This window comes from Pelophylax lessonae (genome assembly GCF_965119305.1).
Source record: "Pelophylax lessonae genome assembly, chromosome: 2".
In the NCBI taxonomy this organism is placed as follows: Eukaryota; Metazoa; Chordata; class Amphibia; order Anura; family Ranidae; genus Pelophylax; species Pelophylax lessonae.
The window spans coordinates 610,222,115-610,245,134 of NC_138769.1; the positions used below are offsets into that span (position 1 = coordinate 610,222,115).

The 23,020-nt window shown below is 48.3% G+C and overlaps 1 protein-coding gene across 1 annotated transcript in view; it reads right to left on the bottom strand.

The window, feature by feature from the left end:
- Nucleotides 1–14,919, bottom strand: part of LOC309545290 (polyunsaturated fatty acid lipoxygenase ALOX8-like) — a 134,192-nt gene extending 119,273 nt beyond the window's left edge. Inside the window, exons 1-2 of the mRNA XM_082244432.1 lie at nucleotides 14,771–14,919; nucleotides 3,857–4,055 (exon numbers count right to left, since the gene is read on the bottom strand). Of these exons, the coding sequence (XP_082100558.1) occupies nucleotides 3,857–4,055; nucleotides 14,771–14,911 (340 nt within the window). The 5' untranslated portion in view covers nucleotides 14,912–14,919. The remainder of the gene's footprint in view (nucleotides 1–3,856; nucleotides 4,056–14,770) is intronic.
- Nucleotides 14,920–23,020: the final 8,101 nt, after the last annotated feature.

Genomic DNA, 23,020 nt, shown 5'->3' on the forward strand with positions numbered 1-23,020 from the left:
AACGTGGCAGAAGTCCGTTCCACCACCTCCAGCTCTTGCCCTCCACTTGAAAACATAGAAGCCTTCCACTTGAAAACATAGAAGCCTTCTGTGTTTACAAGGACAACTTTGCTTGCAGCAGCTCACAGATCTGTCTGCACTCACGGCAGGGACAAGGGAGATGCAGGTGCAGTGTGGAATGGGGCCTCACATGGTAAGCTGAACTGTGATCCTGGTGCACAGGTGCTGACCAATGTACTGAAGAAAGGAAAGACACTGCTCCAGGTGTATAGTGTGTGGTGATTGCCAGGAGATAGGATATCCAATAGAGTGCTGGCCGCCTCCGTGGGAACACTTGTAGGAAAAGAAATAGCCGCACATCCAGGGATTCCAATAGGTTTCAAATACCTTTATTTCCAAAAAGTTGCAAGTGATGACACCAAAGACACCAACATGAAGTCTCGTAGACGCGTTTCACACATCTTGTGCTTAATCATTACGTAAGAAATAAGCACAAGATGTGTGTGAAACGCGTCTACGAGACTTCATGGTGTCTTTGGTGTCATCACTTGCAACTTTTTGGAAATAAAGGTATTTGAAACCTATTGGAATCCCTGGATGTGCGGCTATTTCTTTTCCTACAGGTGCTGACCAATGATCTCCCTTGCAAGTGAGAGGCGTAGTCGCCTACACTGCCGGGAGGTACTTGTGCCAGGAAGGGAGGAAGCGGGGGGGGGGGTGGGAAGTGGAGAGAGATTTGTGCAGGTGACAAATGGGTGAGAGTGGTGCAGAGTTCAGGGCTGAGGAGGAGTGGAAGGGAGATGTGACAGCCTGTGAAAAAGCTTAACCCTGCACACTAGTTATAACTAACCCCTAAACCTGCACTTTGTATGCAGCACACAACGCACCGCTGAAACTGCACTCTGCATAGAGCACCCCTAAATTTACTATTTTTTGCCCCTTTAAGAACTTCCAACTGTTACTGCAAATTAGCCACACCCACAGTTCAATGTGGTTCAGCGGTGAAGGTGGGGCTGAGCACCTATTTAAGAAAACCAGGCTTGGGTAAATATTTTTAGTCTTCTAGATACAACAGGCCCTTTGAGGGCAACCATAATGCTGATTCGGCCAGCGATGAAATTGCGTTTGACACCTTTGTGTACCAAACAGCCAATCCCAATGAACACTGAGGTCTATAGTGCTATTGAGTAAAGTTTGGGCTCCGCAGCATCAGTACCTGGTAGCAGCAGAGCCTGAAATGATGAGGAAGGCCTCTCTAACACCTGACTCGGGCCCCTGGTAGTGTGGACAGGAGGCGCAGGAGAGCAGAGTGGCACTAGTGCCTGCAAGTCTTGTAAGTAGCAGAGCGGGTATCCATGCCAGGCAGGAGAATCAGTCTTCAGTGAAGCAGGCAGGTTGGTAGACCGGTGGGTGGCAGACAAGCAGGCTGGTACTAACGACAGCGGGCAGGTATACACCGGTAGCGGACTGTAGAACAGCAGGGACAGCAGGATGTAAGGCAAGTACTGGAAACCACAGGAGGATTAGCAGAGTCAGGCAGGCTGGGTCATGCACTGGCAGGACAGATCAGGTACACAGGAGCTGGCAAGAGCGTGGTCAGGGTACAAGCCAGGTCAGGAGCCAGTCAGTAAAACTAAAGCAAATTAAGCAGGCAGAAGCAGTGGTTATGGACAAGCTGGGGGGGGGGGGGTCGATGCACACGGAGTTTGGAGAGAAATGTCAGACTAGCTGGGTCAGCAACTGGAATGATACAGAATGACAGTTCACATGGTAGGCTGAAGACCAAGCAGCACTAATTTAAATGGCACCTTTGGCACCAACATCTGACATTGACACGTCAATGCGCATGTGTACACGCACCTATGCATGTTTATAAGTATTAGCCAAATTCCTATGTCTACGAGAGGAAGCATTAGCCTGCGAAGAGGCACAGAAGTAGGTCCAGAGGGACCATGACTGAATCAGATACTCAAAAGCCTACATTTCACTGAACCCCATAGCAGCTTGGCATTAGATATTCCCAGTCTGGTGCAGTTATTAACATAAAGAGGACTTATTATAACTGGTTGTTGTGTTAAACTACAGTACTATGTCATGGGTAGAACAATAAATATACTATTAAAAAAAAATATTTTAGTACAGTTATTAACACCGCCCTTCCCTCCAACAAACCTCCAAGTCTCCACTCTTCTCATATAGCCTAGTTTCCAAAATCCTCAAAGCCAGGCTCTGCTTTTTCTACTTTTTCCTCTTTTGCACAAAAGAATCTCCAAATATTACTGTAGAAAAGCTGTCCATTGTTGAACAATGGAGGATGGTAAAAGAGGACAAAGCCAATAGAAGCACAGTACACCACACCAATGGGTGGGGGAGGCAAAACGGCACTGTGAGGGGCTTAAATGGGTATAGATAAATAAAACCTGTGCATAGACTGCTCTAGGTTAAAAGTTCATAATGCCCAAGTGCAGGGGTCAAGAGTGGATAATGTACATAATGCAGGAGTCCAGATTACAAGATAATAGGTAAAGCTCGCTACCTTCCATTTTCTTCCCCCCCCCCCCCCCCCCATTTCCCAAAGTCACATCCAGCCAAATTTGCACCCTCCCTTAATTGAAAGTGAAATGCATGTGCAAAAGTTTGAATGCAAAGAAAAAAAAAAAAAAAGTGAAGTATATGGCAAAAATTAGCGCATAACGCCTCCAGGGCCCTAATCAATACCTCTATCACCAAGGCAAACTAAGGTTCTTTTACTGTGGTACATGGTCCCAGCCAGACTGGCCTCATGTCTTGAGGGCTTCTCCGCTCTGCTTCCATGGCTGTGGCCAGAGGGGGAACGGCATTTCACATTTGGTGGCAATGCCCCAAAATGAGACCGTACTTGATTAGGGTGTACAATTTTGTTTATTCTTTGACCCAGGTAAACCTACAAAAATCCCCAAAACAGGCGCTGCTGGGAGATGTGGTGGAAGGGGCCCTGAGACATGACAAGAGGATAATCCGATTCATATTTGTGGCAGCAAAAATATAGTGATTGCGAGGTCATGGAAGTCGGCTGTTATACCCTTTGAATTACTTAATGCTAAATTATCTTCGATAGTGGTCAACGAATGCCTTTCTGCAATATTGAATTACAGTGAGGCTTTTTGAAAAGGTTTGAAGCCCGTGGATTGCGCATCTGGAAGGGGACCCCCGAGCTGGACTGTTATAGGTCACATGTAGGCCTACTCCAAGCGTGCTGGTAATGTAATGCAATATAATTTACATTACCCTAATCTAACCTGATTTTCACTAATCTACACTATCATACACTCACGCCATTTTCACCATTCCCCCCCCCCCCCCTTCGCTCTTACTTTAGGTTTGTCTTTCCCAACATAATCTCTTTGGTATTTCCTTTATGGTTTAAACATATTTTAAAATTAAAGAATGTTTCAGTTGACGGGGTGGGGAAGGCAGGAAAAATTGATCATAACATTTACTAATGCTTATCCCCATCAAGGTCAACCTATACATGTTCCTTCAATGCTACGTACATTGTTTTGTCGCATGATAGCCATGTTCATTTATCACATTGTCTGTACAATATTGTTAATTTGTTTTCCCATATTGAATATTCAATAAAACATTAAAGAGAAATAAAGTATGAATGTTTTAAAAGTGCACATATTGCTGTGAACAAGCTGCTATGGGCTGTTAATGAGGTAAGACTAATTTATCTTTTGCAGGGAGCTTTTTTGGAGTTTTGTAGAACTACAACTCATAATGATGTTTGGTAATATTTCACATCTGCTCGGAAAATGAACTACATAGAGATGGTTAAAAAGAATTCTTATTTAATAATAAAATCATCTCTCACCCTTCCCTTCTGGGATCTCCACAGATTTTAATATCCACTGATACAATGGGAATTGGTAGAGGTTGTCTTTGGGGCAGGTAACAGTGACATAATTGCAGTACCAGGCATCCAGAGGGAAATTTCGGTAGCGATCCATGGACAGCCTAACCAGCAGGAGCTCTCCAAGGTCTTGGCTTGCAGTGATATTAAACTCGGTCACCTGGAAAAACCAAAACGTGGAATCTTAAGAGGTCTGCACACACCAGAAATATAAGAACAGGTCATGAATAATTCAAAGAGCATGTGGGTAGAAATAGACTTTCAAAAAAGTTTTGTACTGTGAAAATGCAACTAAAGTGCTGCACTTCAACATATGCATAAATACTGTGCTCATTTAAATAACAGTTAATCTTGTTAAAAATCACTATAAATGATTATTCAGTGTAACAAACATTTAGCGAAAGCCACAAAAAAAAACCTTAATTGGTGAAGTTTTAATAGGTCTTCCCACTATTTCTCAAATGTTTTTAGGTTTCATTGGTAGCCTTTATATTTTTTTAATTCTAGCTGAAATGTACTTGTATGGACTTCTATTTCCCTTTCACATTTTTTTATATGTTTTGAGAATAACTTTCCACGACCGAGGAACAATATTCCCATATTCTCCAAAGTCAGGCTTTTAAGAGTGAATTGATTTATGTGGTGGAAAAGCAAGGAGTTGTGTTTTCTGTAATACTGGATAGTCACGGTGCAATACAACAGACACAAGATGGTACTAAAGAGTACTAAGATTCTGGAAATAGTAAACACCGATTAAATGAGGGCATAGGTGTGCGCAGCCTAATGCATTAGGGTGTACACACCAAAGCTCAAACACACACTACCGATCACTCCCGATGTTCATTCAGAAAGGGAGGGGGCCGACAAATTATATATTTACTGGCCCCTTTCCCCACTCTTCCTAAAACATCCCCACAGCAACAGCCAGCTGGAGAGGAGAGGAGGGAAGCTGGAAGAGCTGTGGGGGTAAGGGGGAGGGGAGCCAGGGCAGTAGGGGGAATCTGTGCTGCACAGGGCGATTAGGGTGTGCCTGGGCACACCTGGCACACACCTATGAATGAGGGCAGTATATACAATGCATTCAGAAAGTATTCACAACGCTTCACTTATTCGACATTTTACAAGTTTGCTTGAAATCTTTGCAAATTGAAAATTAAATGTAAAGAAAATGAAATGTGTTTTTTTTTTTTTTTTTACGTGTACACAAGTCTTCACAGCCTTTGCCATGACACCCAAATCGAGCTCAGGTGCATCCTGTTTACACAACTTGATTGGATTCCTTCTGATAAATTTAGTTTGTTGGGCATGATTTTAAAAAGGACCACAGCTCTCCCACAGTTAACAGTGCATGTCAGAGCACAAATCAAGCCATGAAGTCCATGGAATTGTCTGTGGACCTCCGAAACAGGATTGGATCAAGGCACAGAAAAATACAGTTCTAATCAAAATTATTCGTTTTGGCCAGTTTGACATTGATTTTGATCATTCAGTCATCCTGCTTACAATTAAATCAAAGAGGCACGTGTAGGTCAGACTAATACAACATAACATTTATAATGAAAACCACAAATTTCTTTTCTGTGCTCACATTATCAGTTTTATTCAACCCCCAAGTGACATTCAAAGTACTTAGTACAACATCCTTTTACAGTTATAACAGCTTTTAAACATGAAGCATAGCTTGACACAAGTGTCTTGCAGCGATCTATGGGTATCTTCGCCCATTCATCATGGGCAAAAGCCTCCAGTTCAGTCACATTCCTAGGCTTGTGCACGGCAACTGCTTGCTTGTGCACTGCAACTGCTTTATTCAAGTCCCACCAGAAGTTCTCAATCGGATTTTAAATCTGGTGACTGATGGCCACTCCAAAATGTTCCAGCCTTTAATCTGCAACCATACTCTAGTGGACTTGGAGGTATGCTTGAGATCATTGTCCTGTTGAAAGGTCCGTCTCCCAAGCCTCAGGTTTGTGACGGACTGCATCACATTGTCATCCACCATCTCCTGGTACTGAAGAGAATTCATGGTAACTTGCACACGCTGAAGCTTCCCTGTACCTGCAGAAGCAAAACAGCCCCAAAGCATGATTGACCCCCCGCCATGCTTCACAGTAGGCAAGGCGTTCTTTTCTTCATAGGCCTTGTTCCTCCTCCTCCAAACATAGCGTTGATCCATGGGCCCAAACAGTTCTAATTTTGTTTCTTCAGTCCACAGAACACTATCCCAAAACTTCTGTGGTTTGTCCACATGACTTGGCATACTGCAGTCGACTCTTATTCTTTGGAGACAGCAAGGGGGTGCACCTGGGAGTTCTGGCATGGAGGCCTTCATTACGCAGTGTGCGCCATATTGTCTGAGCAGAAACTTCAGTACCCACATCTGACAAATCTCAGTTCCTAAGCAGTCACACGGGGACTTTTCTCCACTCTACGCTTCAGGTAGCGCACAGCAGTCGAAGTCAGCATCTTCTTTCTGCCACGACCAGGTAGCATTTCAAGTGCCCTTTGCCTTGAATTTGCGAATGCTTCCTATGGTGTCTCTTGGTATGTTTAACATCTTTGCAATCTTCTTATAGCCATTGCCCATGTGAAGAGTAATCACCTCTTCTCTTGTCTTCCTGGACCATTCTCTTGACTTCACCATGTTTGTAACCACACCATCAAATGTCTAGAAGGAGCTGAGTATCACAGTCATTTTGAAGCTGCCTAATTGGTGCTCATTAGGCTTTATTGCTGCTCCCTGACATCCACAGGTGTTTTCAATACCGGATTGAAAACACTTCAATGAACCTCTGTTCTTCAGAGTGGTAGTCTTTAAGGGGTTGAATAATTGTGTCAATGAAGAATTCACAAAATAAACATTTACTACTGTATTACAAAACCAGTTGATGTCATTTTAGTTGCATATGGTTATTTAAGAAGTCATTGTAGGATTTCATTCTGAATACAATTACAAATGTACACTAAATTCCCTAAAACCCTTTACAGCATTGGGGGGGGGGGTTTGAATAATTTTGAATACAACTGTATATGCAGCATTGAGGGTCCCAATGAGGACAGTGGCCTCCATCATCCGTAAATTAAAAGTTTGGAACCACCAGGACTCCTAGAGCAGGCAAATCTGAGCAATATCAAGGGAGAAGGGAGGTGATCAAGAACCGGATGGTGTGACAGAACTCCAGCGATTCTCTGGACAGAGGAGAACCTTCCAGAAGAACCATCTCTGCAGCACTCCACCAATCAGGCCTGTATGGTACAGTGGCCAGACAGAAGCAACTCCTCAGTAAAAAGGCATACGATTGCCCCTTTGAAGTACTGAAGGAATCTCAGACCATGAGAAAATTCTCTGGTCTGATTAAACAAAGATTGAACTCTTTGACCTGAATGGCAAGTGTCATGTCTGGAGAAAACCAGGCACTGCTTATTACCTGCCAAATACTACCCCTACAGTGAAGCATGGTGGTGGCAGTAATGCTCAATGTAGAGACTTCCTTGATGAAAACCTGCTCCAGAGCGCTCTGGACCTCAGACCGGGGGGGGGGGGGTCATCTTCCAACAGGAGTGGTTATAAGACAAAAACACTGAATGTCCTTAAATGGCCCAACCAGAGCCCAGACTTAATCCTGATTGAACATCTGTTGAGGTCTGAAAATGTACCAACACTCCCCATCCAACCTGATGGAGCTTGAGAGGTCTTGCAAAGAATGGGGGAAAACTGCACAAAAATAGGTGTGCCAAGCTTGTAGCATCATACTCAAAAGACTTGAGGCTGTAATTTGGACATCTGACGTCCAAGGTTTCGAACATTTCCTCCCTTGGTTGGCAGGATTTTGGCAGAAAGATGGCAAACAACCTCTTGTGCCCAATGAAAGGCTGATGAAGCTTTTGGGAAGGAACAGCAGGTCTGTCCCGTGTACCATTTTGTCTGGCAAGACAGTGAAAAATGTTTTGTTTTTTTGGAGAGGGCCTGAAGTTCGCTAACCTGTCAAGCAGACGTAATCGTGATTAGGAAGGCTGTTATAATTTCAGGTTTTTTAATGAAGATTCTGCAATTGGTTCAAAAGGGGCTTGAGTTAATGCTCTGAGCACTAGGGAAAGGTCCCAAGGGGCTACCTTCATGCTCTTGGCCAGACGTTTCCTTGAGATCGCTTTGAAAAATAGTTTACCCAGAGAGTTTTCACTAAGCTGAGTGTCCGAAAATCCTGAAGGTGCTGCGGTATGTACTTTAAGAGTGCTTACTGTCAAGCCAGCTCCTGCCCACGTTTTGCAAATCTCGGTTTTTCAGTCGCATGTTTGCGGAGTATTTATTACAAATCTTCCTGTAAACTTCCCTTGTAATAGGTTTTCTGCTTTTTAGAAGTGTTTCTATGACTCTTGCAGAGAGGCCTTTTCTCTGCAAGACACCGTTCCAGATCCATGCTGTCATTATTAAGGTCTGAAGCTGAGGATGGTGGGCTCCGGACTGCAGGAGAAGGCTGTCCTGGATCGGTAGAGTCCAGGGGTCTTCCTCTGCCCTTTTCCTCAGAGCCGAGAACCAGGCTCTTGTCAGCCAGAAGGGTGCCACAAGGATCACTATTGCCTTTCCCGCCTGAATCTTTCTGGGGAGCAGCTGTATCGGAGGAAATGCATACCTCAGACTGAACGACCATGGGAAGCTATCCTCAGTGAGTGTCTTTAGAGAGAAAAATCTGTCACAGAGGCAAAGAGATCGACCTCCGAAATCCCTACCTTACGATGAGCATAGAAAAAATTCTGGTATAGTTCCCGTTCTGTCGGGTCCACTTTATGTGTACCGCCAGAGATCGTAGGTGTGCTTCTGCCCCAAAGAGAAACCCATGCGCTGTCCTCATAAGGGTTCTTGTCCTAGTACCCCCTTGTCTGTTGATGTATGTCACTGTTGCGACATTGTCTGACAGAATCTGCACATGCTTTCCCCCTACTGTTTCCTGGAAGGCTTTCCCCCTAATGTTTCCTGGAAGGCTAAGAGGGCCTTCAGTACCGCAGTCAATTCCCTCAAGTTGTAGGATGCTTCTGTTATCTCTGGATCCTAGGTACTTTGCCTGACCTGTTGTCCAATGTGCGCCCCCCCCCCCCCCCCCACACATTCAGATGCACTTGCATCCATGGTGACTCGGACTTGAGTCTGCGGCAGCTATAGTTTACCTCTCCTCAGCGTGTGTCCACCAAGACAGGGTTTTCCCGACTGCTCTGGGAATCAGAATGGTTTCCAAGCTTTTGTCCCAGTCATTCAACAGGTGGCACTGTGGGGCCCTCAAGAGAAGCTGGCTATACTGTACTGCCGGAATTGAAGCAGACATGAGTCCCAAGAGACATAATGGCTTTCCTTGTCCCTTGTTCTGCTAATTTTAGCTGGTTTGCTAGGTTGCTTAATTTCGCTACTTTTTCCTCTGGGAGAATGATTTTTTTTTCCCCCCATCGTGTTGATGTAACCCAGGGATGTAGCCTTCTGGGATAGAGTTCTGCAAGTTTTTTGTCCCCTCCGGAACGGCAAAAAAAAAAAAATCACAGGAACCTTTGGTGGCTGGGATGAATTGGGATGTGGAGGTATGCGTCCTTCAGGTCGAGAGTCAACAGAAAAGCTGCTGGAAGTTAAGTTTGGACCGAGAAAATGGTCTCCATTTTGAACTTCCTGTAACATAGAGATTAGGTTTTTCTTCTTTTCCTCCCAGGTTCAAGATAAGGTGGGATCTGCCAGAGGGTTTTGCCCTCTGGGATACCTGGGAGTAGTGTCCCAGAGAGAGAAGAGTTGGATGTACTTCCGCTATCACTTCTTCCCTTAGTAATTCCCTGGTTGCCGTATTCATGGGCATTTTGTCTTGAACCGGTTGGCACCTTCGTAGACCTGAACCTGATTGAAGGCTTCGCTACAAATTCTATTTTGAGCTAAAATCTATAAAATAAAGTGGCTCGAGCAGAACGTTTCTCCATTGCGGGAGGAAATTAAGCAACCTGCCCCCCCTCCCAGCCCTGCTGGTTTAAACAAGGAAGCCAGACAACTTCTGAATTTATGCAAGTAGAACCACAGAGAAAGATGTAGGTAGGGGATCCGAACCCTCAATGCCAGCTGCAAAGAAGACGTGCTAACCACTTAGCCACTTGTTGGGCATCGTTATTGTGGTTTGCTGGAAGATGTTGAGTTTGGGAACAAGACATTAGGCTTGCCCTTGTTCCTATTGAAGACCCATCTATGCTGTGTCTGAGGCTTTGTTTCTAGTCAAGTTCAATGCTTATGCTGACGAAAACCTTTTCCTAAGGGAAAACCCTTTTGTTTTGTCCGTTGACCTCTCGAACACCTTTTCGAGTTCAGAGCCAACCAGTAAGTTGCCCTTGAAAAGGAACGTTGCACATTTTGTTCTTGGAGGCGTAGTCCCCCTACCAGGTCTTGAGTCACCAGGCCTTCTAGCTGCGTTAACCAGGCCTGTGGTGCAAGCAGAGAATCTTACTGCCTCAGCCGAAGCATTGGCCATGCAAGCCACTCCCTTTTTCTATGAGGAGGGAATCCAGAGATTTCCCTGTCCCCGGAAATTTTCCCAGGTGTCCCCCAAGTTGTTCCAGCCAAAACACCAGGTTAATGACTGCGACTGTTAGCTATGTTGGGCTGAAAACCCCCTGCCTCATATGCCCGACGTAGGGTGACGTCCATTTTGTTGTCAAAGGGGTTTAGTCGGCTCATGTCGAACGAGAGATGCAATTTATTTTTTTGACACCTTAGTCAAGAATGTGTCCAATTTCCAGCATTTTGTTCATCGAATGGGAACCTCCTTTTTAAAGCTTTTGGGAAAAATTTGTTTTCGGGGGTCTTCCATCCTTGTCTGCAAAGCCCTTGGTAGACTGATTGAAAATGATTTGCGCTTCTCTTCTTCAGCCCTCTATACAGTTAATCCCTGATGGAATCCATAGACTGCGATTCTTGGATCTGTAATATAGATCGCTTTTAAAAGTTCTTCCGCTTTCTCTGCTGGGAAAAGAGGTTTGGGAATCTGAGATTCAACCAAGCCTGAATCGCAGTCGGAGTCTGAGCTATCTTGCTATAGTAGTTCACCTTCCTCTTCCAAGTCTAATCTGAAGGGCTTGGCTGTGGCTAGTGTGAAGGTTTTCTGGATTTCCCCTTTGGTTTAGAGGTTTACCTAGAGATGAGGTAGATGGGCGGTCTTCGCCGTTCATCTCATTGATTTGTTCTCGTTCTCCCCTCCCCACCGGGGAGCAGGCGGCCACCATCGGTTCATGCTCTCGGCCGGAAGTCGTGAGGGCCCATCGGGCTCTGAGAAACCACCCTCCCAAGAGAGGGGAGGGGGGAGAGAAAAAAAAAAAAAGTCAGCATAGGGGACCCACCTGCCGAGAATACCACCTCTCCCCTCCTAAGAATATATATACGTCAACCACAAGACACAAAAAAAAAAAAAAAACAGGAGTGCAGACCAACTTGGAGAGCCCCTCCTGCTTCCTCCCCTCACTGAGTGAGCGCTGGGACCTGGCTCTGCAGCTTCCAGTAAATGGCCTTGGTCCTCCGCCATTGGACCACCTGGAGGGGAGGGATGATGCTTTAGTGTGTTGCCAAACACTGCGGTTCTGTCATTTGAATTTAGCGCTTTAAAAAAAAAAAAAAAGGCCGCCCATGTCCAAAGGAGGGCAACCAACCTGATCACGCTGCTTGCCCACAACCAAAATGGCCACCTGCCCGCTTTCTGTAGTGGCGCCATTTTGATTGTCACTTCTGCTCCCGGCAGTCACTAAAGAAGATGTGCCAGGAAAAAAAAAAAAAAACCACCATGGCGTGAGCAGGAGGAAAGTGAGGATGCCAAAACCCCTTTCTCCCGTGCGAGCCTACCCAAGGCTGGAGGAACGTGGCGGGATACCGCAGAGGGACAGCACCGCTGGTCTGGCAGTAAGTCATTCCAGGCACTTCCCAAACTTCACCTAAAGCAAGGGTGGGAGAAAAAAAAAAAAAAAAAAATAAAACACAGAACCCCCCTTCTCTATATTGTCAAAACACCCTGTGGCCTGGCCTACCTGTCTTGACCTGAAGTCCATTAAAAAACTGGGGAGTTCCTCTCCTCCCCTCCAGCCCTGTGACTGATTGCCTCAGCTTTCCACAGGGGGTGAGGGAGATATCCAGGGACGCCTGCCATGGATAAATCGCTGGAGTTAAGCAAAATAAACTGAAGGATCCCCTCCAGTGCTGTTTGCAGGACGCAGCCTAGGGTGGCTTGTTTTAAACTTGTGTGTGCTTGTGTTTCCTGTAGGAGGTGGAGCCTATCATGTGGCCATCCTGGAGGATGACTGGGGAAAAAAAGTTTCTGAATAATGGAGCTACACAGCGAGTGACCCACTCTGATCACTGTTCTATAGTCAAAACTGTTAGTGTTACCACCAGAACCTCAGAGGCTGCGTGTAAGCAGGTTAGGACTGGGCCAGAGGGGCAACTGCCCCCCAGGCCGTTCTGATGCCCTATAAAAAGGCTGCACCTCTTCTGCCACAGACATGCCTAAAGGATTCCCTTTGAGAAGTAATATGTCCCCACCGCTGACCTACTGAGTGTGGGATGAAGACAAGGACAGAGCTCAGGCCTCCCCCGCAGCATGGATAGTGTAAACTGAGCAAAGGCCGGTTCTATGCCCCCACTGGAGACCCCTGACCAAGTTGTCCCGGCTCCCCCCAACCACCCCCCCCCCCCCCCCAGTAGCCAGGTCAGGAACCTATATTTGGTCAGTAACAGCGGAGCTTCGGCCTGGAATGGGGGTCAGGAGGCAGCCAGGAAGAGGGAGAGTGGGAGGAGGGACAAGTCACTGCACCATGGGCCTCTGGTTTGCACCCTGGGCCAAAAGTTGCCAGTCAGCCCCTGTGTGTAAGTAACATTTTCAAAGAAAAAAAGCAGCTACTGGCAAGCACACATTAGAGATACCTTATTGGTACCTAGCTAATGATCCAATAAAGTTTTTGCCCACACCTCTGCTTTATTTTTTAGCTAACTTCTCTGCCCACAGTAGCTCCCAGAATTGTTAAGCATCTCAGATCTCAAGGCTTAAATGTAAATTCGTAATCCTTCCACCTTTACCATAGCAAGAAAGTTTTGGAAGAGGTGGTCTATTCGTAAAAAAGACAAGATATAGTAGTAATAATGACCACAGCAATATTTTATATTCGGTAATTGTAGGAAGGTTATAGAGTTAGTGTGCAGGAATAGTAATCTTCTTAAAACTGTGGGGAGGGGGGTGGGGGATTGTTGCAGAACTACAAACCTCAGCTGCCTCATTAGATTTTATCTGATGAAACACTGTTAGCTAAACAAATTCTCCTTACTGCACCATCTTCAAAGGGGAATCTGACTAACAATTATGACTGGAGTCCTAAAAAAAAAAAATTTCCTCCAGTCTGTTCCTATTGATTGGAAATGTCACTTGGTTTACAGGGTCAGTGATAGCAGAAACCTCTCCACTTCTTGATACAATACTGGATTTGCATCTACACATTCACAACGTTTTTCTTTTTCTTGTTTAATTTCCAATACCAGCCTCCCTAATGGGTCCCTCTCCCACCCCCAGACCTATAGCAGCTGGGTTGGCTTCTATGGCTGTTGCAATGCCATTACTATGCTATTACCAGTGTTGGGGGTAACGAGTTACAAAGTAACGGATTACAGTAACTACATTACTTTTTTGGTAAAGTAGTAACGTAACTAGTTACAATACTAATATTGGTAACTACACTACTTTACTAGGCTATAGGAATGTGCTTCCCTGCGTTACCCAAGCCGTGCGATACAATCGTTATTTCGAAGAATAGAGCGGGATGAAGTTTAAGACTTTGTTGCTCTTTATGTTTTATTCTGTTTTTTTCAGGTTTTGTTCTCAGGTTTCCCAAAGCCTGTGTTTATACAATAAACTCTATGCAGAAAGAGTGTCATGCAACTTCTACACGGTCAATTAGAAAGAGGAGAGTAAAGTTGTGACGAGACCAATCTCGCCACTGGGCGTTGGAGAAGCCTGGTTGCTTGCCTCCTGCAATATGACTATGGACCTAGGGGCTTTTACCCCTTTAAGACTGTATTTGGGCATTAAAACGTGCCTGCGGTCGGTCAGAAAAGGACTTCCATCTAACTTTTTAACCCCTGGAGGGATTTCTATGATTTTTGGTTATGTTTGCATTTGAAGTATGCCGATTCTGAAAATGTAAGTTTTATTTGAATGTGATGCATATTTTAGAAGTTATGAAAATGTTGCTTTTGGCCTGAGGTGGCTTTTCATTCACCTATTGTCGGGTGTGCTAAGTATTCCTGTTCCATTCTTACATGCTAATGACCTTGCATTGTTCTGGCCAGGTGGCTAGATAATTAGTTTAGTGTTATTTTGTGCCTGTTTACAAATCTATCTGCATATGCTAATGCAATGAGACTCATTACCTGATCGTGTATATAATGTGTTTGTGTGGATTTAATAAACAGTTCTAAGTCAGACCACTGCTTGAACCTCACACGGAGCCTTGTCTCGTTCTTGGGGGGATTCGCTGTATGCTGTTGGAGACTGATTGCTAGGAGTGTAAGCGGATGTATGCTTTTCCTGTTCGTCTGCTAGCAGCTATTCGTGAGGTTCCAGGTTGGAGTGCTATTTTGTATCCAGTTCGGGAGTTTGGTGTCCTGCAAGTAGCTGTGCCTGTCTCTCAGAAAGGGGCATATCGCCTAAACGGATTTTAACCCCTTGTCTGCTGAAACGGTCCGTTACAAAAGTAATTAGTGAAGTTACTTTTCAAATGCAGTAACTAGTAAAGTAATCACGTTACAATTTACATAAACTAGTAATTAGTTAAATTTTTTGGGTAAAACCCCAACACTGGCTATTACTATGTAGTGATACTCACAGCTCCAGATATGAAGTTGCACCATTGATGGGGCAATTGGTGTACTTCACTTTCTCCATGCTCCCCCACAAGGACAATAGAGACATTATTGCAGGTGCCAGCAGCCAGGTCAGTCCCCGTCGCTACCTTTAACTTGTACATCTTCAGGATTTCAGGAGATGACTCAAGGAAGCAGCTCTGCAAGACACAAGTATGAACAGTCAGCTATATCTTCCCCTTATGCAATTTACAAGTTCACACTTCAACTAATTACAAGATCAGTAGCATGAACCAATCCTGTTTGGACATAGGCTGTATATTTAGATTGAATTATATATACACTAGCAGGCATGTGATTCTAATGAGATTAGTGTTTTTTTGTTAACTGTTTTGGTAAATATGTACTACTGAAATACTCAGACAAGGAAGTCCCTATACTTCCAGGATTTTTTTTTTTCGGCCCTGAAACAATCAGTCTTGAGTGGGTTAATGTACTATTTCACATTTAGGTTGGCCAAAAACCCTATTTAGTGTGCTTTGCAGTGCTCTAGCTGATGGGGGTTCTGGGCATGATGTACCGACATGCAGCAGCACCACTCTTTACATTTACTAACCCCCCCGTAGAGGGGCATTAGCTAAAAAAAAAGGTTAAGATTCTTTTAATGGGCCTGAAGGTGCATCACTGTCTAAACAAGAGTTAAGCTGCTGATAATGCATTTAAAATACTGGAGTAGACAGAACTACATAAAAGAACAAACATGTCAACTAGATGGGTTTCCATGAGTTCACCTAGTCACTGTAGATAGAAGGGACAGTTTTCCATTCATGTTTGTCTTGTTTCTTGTGTAATACTGTTTTTTGTGATATTGATTTTACCCATTTTTTTGTATACTGCACGGTAGTGAATTTTCACGTCACATTTAATAAATAATCTGCTATGATTAACACTAAACAGTGTCCTGATTCATACTTTGCCGACCATTTACCCCATCTTTTGTTCTGACCTCTGTGCAGAATAACCTTTACTTATCAACTCTAGATGTAACAGATTGAATTTGCTAGGGGTCTGCCATCCCTTGAAGACTGAATGCTGCCTAGTCTATTCCTCTACCTGGATTCTGCTAGCTTCCAACCATGTTTTTGGTTTAGGTCACTACCAACCCCCAAGGCCTAATTTTTCTGCACTTGTATGACAGGTGCATACAATTTAATGTTGTATGTCATTTTTAACAGCAGGCCCTGTCCCTGTGCCCTGCTAACTGAGGGTTTATGGTGTTCAGGCACCACCAACACCAAAGGCCCACTTTTTGGCACCTGTGTAGTACATGCAATTTTAAATTTGTATGGAATTCTTACCAGCAGGTTCCATTCCTGCACCCAGCAAGTGTAACTGCGAGGCCTTGGCTACGGTGTTCAGGCACCATCAACAATCAAGGCCCAATTTTTCTGCACCCGTATGACAAGTACATGCGATTTGAAATTTGTATGTATATTTGTATAGGACATTCTTTGCTTTAGAAATTGTCAGTATAGCTGTAGCAGGCTGCATACATTGTAGAGATGCACTACTTTACAGGCACATTCAGGGAAGCCCCCCCCCCCAGGCACGATATTTGAAGGAATTTTTCATTTTTATAGTTTCCCTTTAAGCCTCAATAAAATCAGTAAATAAGTGCTCCTTTAAAAACGATCGTTTTTAAAAAGGTTTTTTTCATTGCTACATGTTCCCCAGGTCAGGACCTGGACCCCCCATACACTTTTCTGGGGCAATAACTTGCATGCAAGCCTTCAAAATGAGGCAGTTTGATTTTTGAGGTTCGAGTCCCATAGACTTCAATGGGGTTAGTTTGTTCGAACAAACTTTTCCTCTGTTCGCGATGTTCTGGTGTGAACCAAACCGGGGGTGTTCGGCTTGTCACTAGCAGTGGGCAGTGCCGGCTTCCTGGCAGGCTTGATCCGAACACGCCTGAGCCCATTGCTAATCCTATCTGTCTCATTTGGAACCAAATCATTTCAGCACCAGTTTTCCTTTTCAGTCTGAAATAAAGACCTCTATAAAGAAAAGGGCACTACTAGTTACTGAAAGTGTTCTAACTAAACAGACCTCTCAATGATTACATTTATTATTTTGAAAAACCACTATAAAGGAAAGTTAGCAGTGAAAAAAATGAACAGTCTACTTAACGGAGTATAGCAGGAGTGTTCCTTGCCTTCATACTTTATGCCAAAAGGTATAACTACAATTATAAAGCCCCCCCGTCGACCCCCATCCCGGGGCCCTCATGTTTTGCAGCGGGCCCCCTCCTGCTGTCTTGAGGACCCCACATGGTGGTGGAATGCCAGGGCCCATTCGCAAGTGCGACCTTTAAGACCCTGTTAGTTCTGCCACTGACCTTACTATTACTAGCAGGCATTTTGTAGGATGTAAGAGCACTCTGGAAGATACAAGGTGGCACTCTGGAGGTACTAACAGTACTTGGAGAGTTTCCCGTTACATCCTCAATGCCCCCTTGGGATCAGTGGTAGTAGTGGTTGTGGAGGGGATGGAAATGGCGGTGGTGGGAAGGAGAGATGGGATCAGCGGCAGGGGAATGAAGTGGCGGTGGTGGGAATCAATGGCGGAGGGAGGATCAGTGGCTGGATAGTGGTATCGGGATGTGCTCAGTGGCAGAGGGATTGATGTGGAGGGATGGGATCAATAGCAGAGGGATGATGGGGGGGGATAGGATGGTGGGGGAGGGATGAAATCAGTGGCAGAGGGATAGCGGTGGGGATGGGATCAGTGGCAGAGGGACGGTGGGGGGAAGGGATCAGTGGCAGAGGGATGGAGAGGGGTTGGGATAGAATCTGTGGCAGAGGGATGGTGGGGGGGATGGGATGGAGGGATGGATCAGTGACAGAGGGATGTTTGGGGGTGGAATGGTGAGAGAGAAATGGGATCAGCGGCAGAGGGAGGGTGGGATGGAATCAGTTCATGAGGGATGGGATCAGGGGCAGAGGGATGGTGGGGGGATGGTATGGAGGCATGGGATCAGTGGCAGAGGGATAGTGGGGGGATGGGAACAGCTGCAGAGCGATTGAGGGAGGGATGGGATCAGTGGCAGAGGGATGATGGGGGCATGGGATGGTGGGGGAAGGGATGGGATCCATGGCAGAGGGATGGCGGTGGGGATGGGATCAGTGGCAGAGGGATGTTAGGGAAAGGGATCAGTGGCAGAGGGATGTTGGGGGGACAGGAGAATCTGTGTCAGAGGAATGGTGGGGGAGGGATGGGATCAATGGCAGAGGGATAGCAGTGGGGATGGGATCAGTGGCAGAGGGATGTTGGGAGGAAGGGATCAGTGGCAGAGGGATAGTGGGGGGATGGGATCAGTGGCAGAGGTATGGTGGGGATGGGATCAGTGGCAGAGGGATGGTGGGGGGATGGGATCAGTTGCAGAGGGATGGTGGGGGGATGGGATCAGGGGCAGAGGGATGGTGGGATGGGATCAGTGGCAGAGGGATGGTGGGATGGGATCAGTGGCAGAGGGATGGTGGGGGGATGGTATGGGATCAGTGGCAGAGGGATGGTGGGGGGTTGGGATGGTGGTGTAAGGATGGGATCAGGAACAGAGGGATGGGGGTGTTATGGAGGCACGGGATCAGTGGCAGAGGGATAGTGGGGGGATGGGATGTGGTGGAGGGGTGGGATCAGGGGCAGAGAGATAGGATCAGTGGCAGAGGGATGGAGGGATGGGATCAGTGGCAGAGGGATGGTTGGTGGGGTGGAATGGTGGTATAGAGATGGGATCAGTGGCAGAGGGAGGATCGGATGGAATCCGTTGCAGAGGGATGGTGGGGGGATGGGATCAGGGGCAGAGGGATGGTGGGGGGATGGGATCAGTGGCAGAAGGATGGTGGGGGATGGGATAAAATCCGTAGCAGAGGGATGGAGGGGCGGGTGGAGGGATGGATCAGTGGCAGAGGAATGTTTGGGGGGTAGAATGGTGGTAGAAAAATGGGATTAGTGGCAGAGGGAGGGTGGGATGGAATCAGTTGCTGAGGGATGGTGGGGGATGAGATTGAGGGATGGGATCAGGGCAGAGGGATGGTGGGGGGATGGTATGGAGGCATGGGATCAGTAGCAGAGGGATAGAGGGGGAATGGGATCAGCTGCAAAGCGAGGGAGGGATGGGATCAGTGGCAGAGGGATGTTGAGGGAAGGGATCAGTGGCAGAGGGATGGTGGGGGATGGGAGAATCTGTGTCAGAGGAATGGTGGGGGATGGGATGGTGGGGGAGGGATGTGATCAGTGGTAGAGGGATAGAGGTGGGGATGGGATCAGTGGCAGAGGGATGGTTAGGGGGGTGAAATGGTGGTAGAGATGGGATCAGTGGCAGAGGGAGGATGGGATGGGATCAGTTGCAGAGGGATGGTGGGGGATGGGATCAGTGGCAGAGGGATGGTGGGAGGGATAGGATCAGTAGCAGAGGGATGGTGGGAGGGATAGGATCAGTGGCAGAGGGATGGTGGGGGGATGGGATGGATCAGTGGCAGAGGGATGTTTGGGGGTTGGAATGGTGGTAGAGAAATGGGATCAGTTGCAGAGGGATGGTGGGGGATGAGATTGAGGGATGGGATCAGGGGCAGAGTGATGTTGGGGGGATGGTATGGAGGCATTGGATCAGTGGCAGAGGGATAGTGGTGGGATGGGATCAGCTGCAGAGCAATTGAGGGAGGGATGGGATCAATGGCAGAGGGATGATGGGGGAATGGGATGGTGGGGGAGGGATGGGATCAGTGGCAGAGGGATGGCGGTGGGGATGGGATCAGTGGCAGAGGGATGGTGGGGGAAGGGATCAGTGGCAGAGGGATGGTGGGAGGATAGGATAAGTGGCAGAGGGATGGTGGGAGGATAGGATGTGGTGGAGGCATGGGATCAGTGGCAGGGGATGGGATGTGGTGGATGGATCGGATCAGGGGCAGAGGGATGGGATCAGTGGCAAAGGATAGCTGGGGGGATGGGATGGAAGGATGGGATCAGTGGCAGAGGGATGGTGGGGGGGTGGAATGGTGGTAGAGAGATGGGATCAGTGGCAGAGGGAGGGTGGGATGGGATCAGTTGCAGAGGGATGGTGGGGGGATGGGATGGGATCAGGGGCAGAGGGATGGTGGGATGGGATCAGTGGCAGAGGGATGGTGGGATGGGATTAGTGGCAGAGGGATGGTGGGGAGATGGGATGGGATCAGTGGCAGAGAGATGGTGGGATAGGATCAGTGGCAGAGGGATGGTGGGGAGATGGGATGGTGGTGGAAGGATAGGATCAAGAGCAGAGGGATGGGAGGGGTTGTTATGGAGGCATGGGATCAGTGGCAGAGGGATAGTGGGAGAATGGGATGTGGTGGAGGGTTGGGATCAGTGGCAGGGGGATGGGATGTGGTGGATGGATGGGATCAGGGGCAGAGGGATGGGATCAGGGGCAGAGGGATGGTTTGGGGGGGTGGAATGGTGGTAGAGAGATGGGATCAGTGGCAGAGGGAGGATGGGATGGGATCAGTTGCTGAGGGATGGTGGGGGATGAGATTGAGGGATGGGATCAGGGGCAGAGGGATGGTAGGGGGATGGTATGGAGGCATGGGATCAGTGGCAGAGGGATAGTGGGGGGATGGGATCAGCTGCAGAGTGATTGAGGGAGGGATGGGATCAGTGGCAGAGGGATGATGGGGGCATGGGATGGTGGGGGAAGGGATGGGATCAGTGGCATAGGGATGGCGGTGGGGATGGGATCAGTGGCAGAGGGATGGTGGGGGAAGGGATCAGTGGCAGAGGGATGGTGGGGGGAAGGGATCAGTGGCAGAGGGATGGTGGGGGGAAGGGATCAGTGGCAGAGGGATGGTATCAGTGGCAGGGGATGGGATGTGGTGGATGGATGGGATCAGGGGAAGAGGGATGGGATCAGGGGCAGAAGATGGTGGGGGGATGGGATGGAGGGATGGATCAGTGGCAGAAGGATGGTTGGGGGGTGGAATGGTGGCCGAGAGATGGGATCAGTGGCAGAGGGAGGGTGGGATGGGATCAGTTGCAGAAGGATGGTGGGGGGATGGGATGGGATCAGGGGCAGAGGGATAGTGGGATGGGATCAGGGGCAGAGGGATGGTGGGATGGGATCAGTGGCAGAGGGATGGTGGGATGGGATCAGTGGCAGAGGGATGGTGGGATGATGGGTTGGAATCAGTGGCAGAGGGATGGTGGGGGGGACAGGATGGTGGTGGAAGCATTGGATCAGGAGCAGAGGGATGGGAGGGGGGTGTTATGGAGGCATGAGATCAGTGGCAGAGGGATAGTGGGAGGATGGAATGTGGTGGAGGGTTGGGATCAGTGGCAGGGGGATGGGATGTGGTGGATGGATAGGATCAGGGGCAGAGGGATGGTTGGGGGGGTGGAATGGTGGTATAGAGATGGGATCAGTGGCAGAGGGAGGATGGGATCAGTTGCTGAGGGGTGGTGGGGGATGAGATTGAGGGATGGGATCAGGGGCAGAGGGATGGTGGTGGGATGGTATGGAGGCATGGGATCAGTGGCAGAGGGATAGTGGGGGGATGGGATCAGCTGTAGAGTGATTGAGGGAGGGATGGGATCAGTGGCAGAGGGATGATGGGGGAAAGGATGGGATCAGTGGCAGAGGGATGGCGGCAGGGATGGGATCAGTGGCAAAAGGATGTTGGGGGATAGGATCAGTGGCAGAGGGATGTTGGGGGAAGGGATCAGTGGCAGAGGGATGTTGGGGGGAAGGGATCAGTGGGGGGGTGGTGTGTGGTGGAGGGATTGGATCAGTGTTAGGGGATGGGATGTGGTGGATGGGATCAGGGGAAGAGGGATGGGATCAGTGGCAGAGGATGGCGGGGGGATGGGATGGAGGGATGGGATCAGTGGCAGAAGGATGGTTGGGGTGGAATGGTGGCAGAGAGATGGGATCAGTGGCAGAGGGAGGGTGGGATGGGATCAGTGGCAGAGGGATGTTGGGAGGAAGGGATCAGTGGCAGAGGGATAGTGGGGGGATGGGATCAGTGGCAGAGGGATAGTGGGGGATGGGATCAGTGGCAGAGGGATAGTGGGGGATGGGATCAGTGGCAGAGGTATGGTGGGGGGATGGGATCAGTGGCAGAGGTATGGTGGGGGGGATGGGATCAGTGGCAGAGGGATGGTGGGGGGAAGGGATCAGGGGCAGAGGGATAGTGGGATGGGATCAGTTTCAGAGGGATGGTGGGATGGGATCAGTTTCAGAGGGATGGTGGGGAGATGGGATGGGATCAGTGGCAGAGGGATGGTGAGGGGGACGGGATGGTGGTGGAAGGATGGGATCAGGAGAAGATGGATGGGGGGTGTTATGGAGACATGGGATCAGTGGCAGAGGGATGGAGGCATGGGATCAGTCGCAGAGGGATAGTGGGGGGATGGGATGTGGTGGATGGGATCAGTGGCAGAGGGATGGAGGGATGGGATCAGTGGCAGAGGGATGGTGGGGGGGGTGGTATGGTGGCAGAGATATGGGATCAGTGGCAGAGTGAGGGAGGGATGGTATCAATTGCAGAGGGATGGTGGGGGGATGGGATGGGATCAGGGGCAGAGGGATGGTGGGGGTATGGGATGCGATCAGTGGCAGAGGGATGGTGGGGGTATGGGATGGAAGGATGGGATCAGTGGCAGAGGGATGGTGGGATGGGATTTGTGGCAGAGGGATGGTGGGATGGGATGGTGGTGGAAGGATGAGATCAGGGGCAGAGAGATGGTAGGAGGGAGGGATGGGATCAGCGGCAGGGGAATTGAACCAGTGGCAGTGGTGAGATCAATGGCGTTGGGGAGGATAGGATCAGTGGCAGAGGGATGGTGGTACGAGGGATGGGATCAGTGGCAGGGGGATGGTGGCGGAGGAATGGTGGCGGGATGAGATCTGTGGCAAAGGGATGGTGGGGGGGATCAGGGGCAGATGGATGATGTTGAAGGGATGGACTAGTGGCAGAGGGATGGTGGGATGAAGGGATGGGATCAGGCGCAGCGTGATGGGATCAGTGGCAGAAGGATGGTGGGGGGAATAGGATGGAGGGATGGGATCAGGGGCAGAGAGATTGAGGGATGGCAGAGGGATGGTTGGGGGGAGATGGTATGTGGTGGAGGGATGGGATCAGTGGCAGAGGGATGGTGGGGGGATGGGATCAGGGGCCGAGGGATTGGGGGGATGGGATCAGGGGCAGGGGAATGGAACCAGTGGCAGTGGTGAGATCACCACCGGG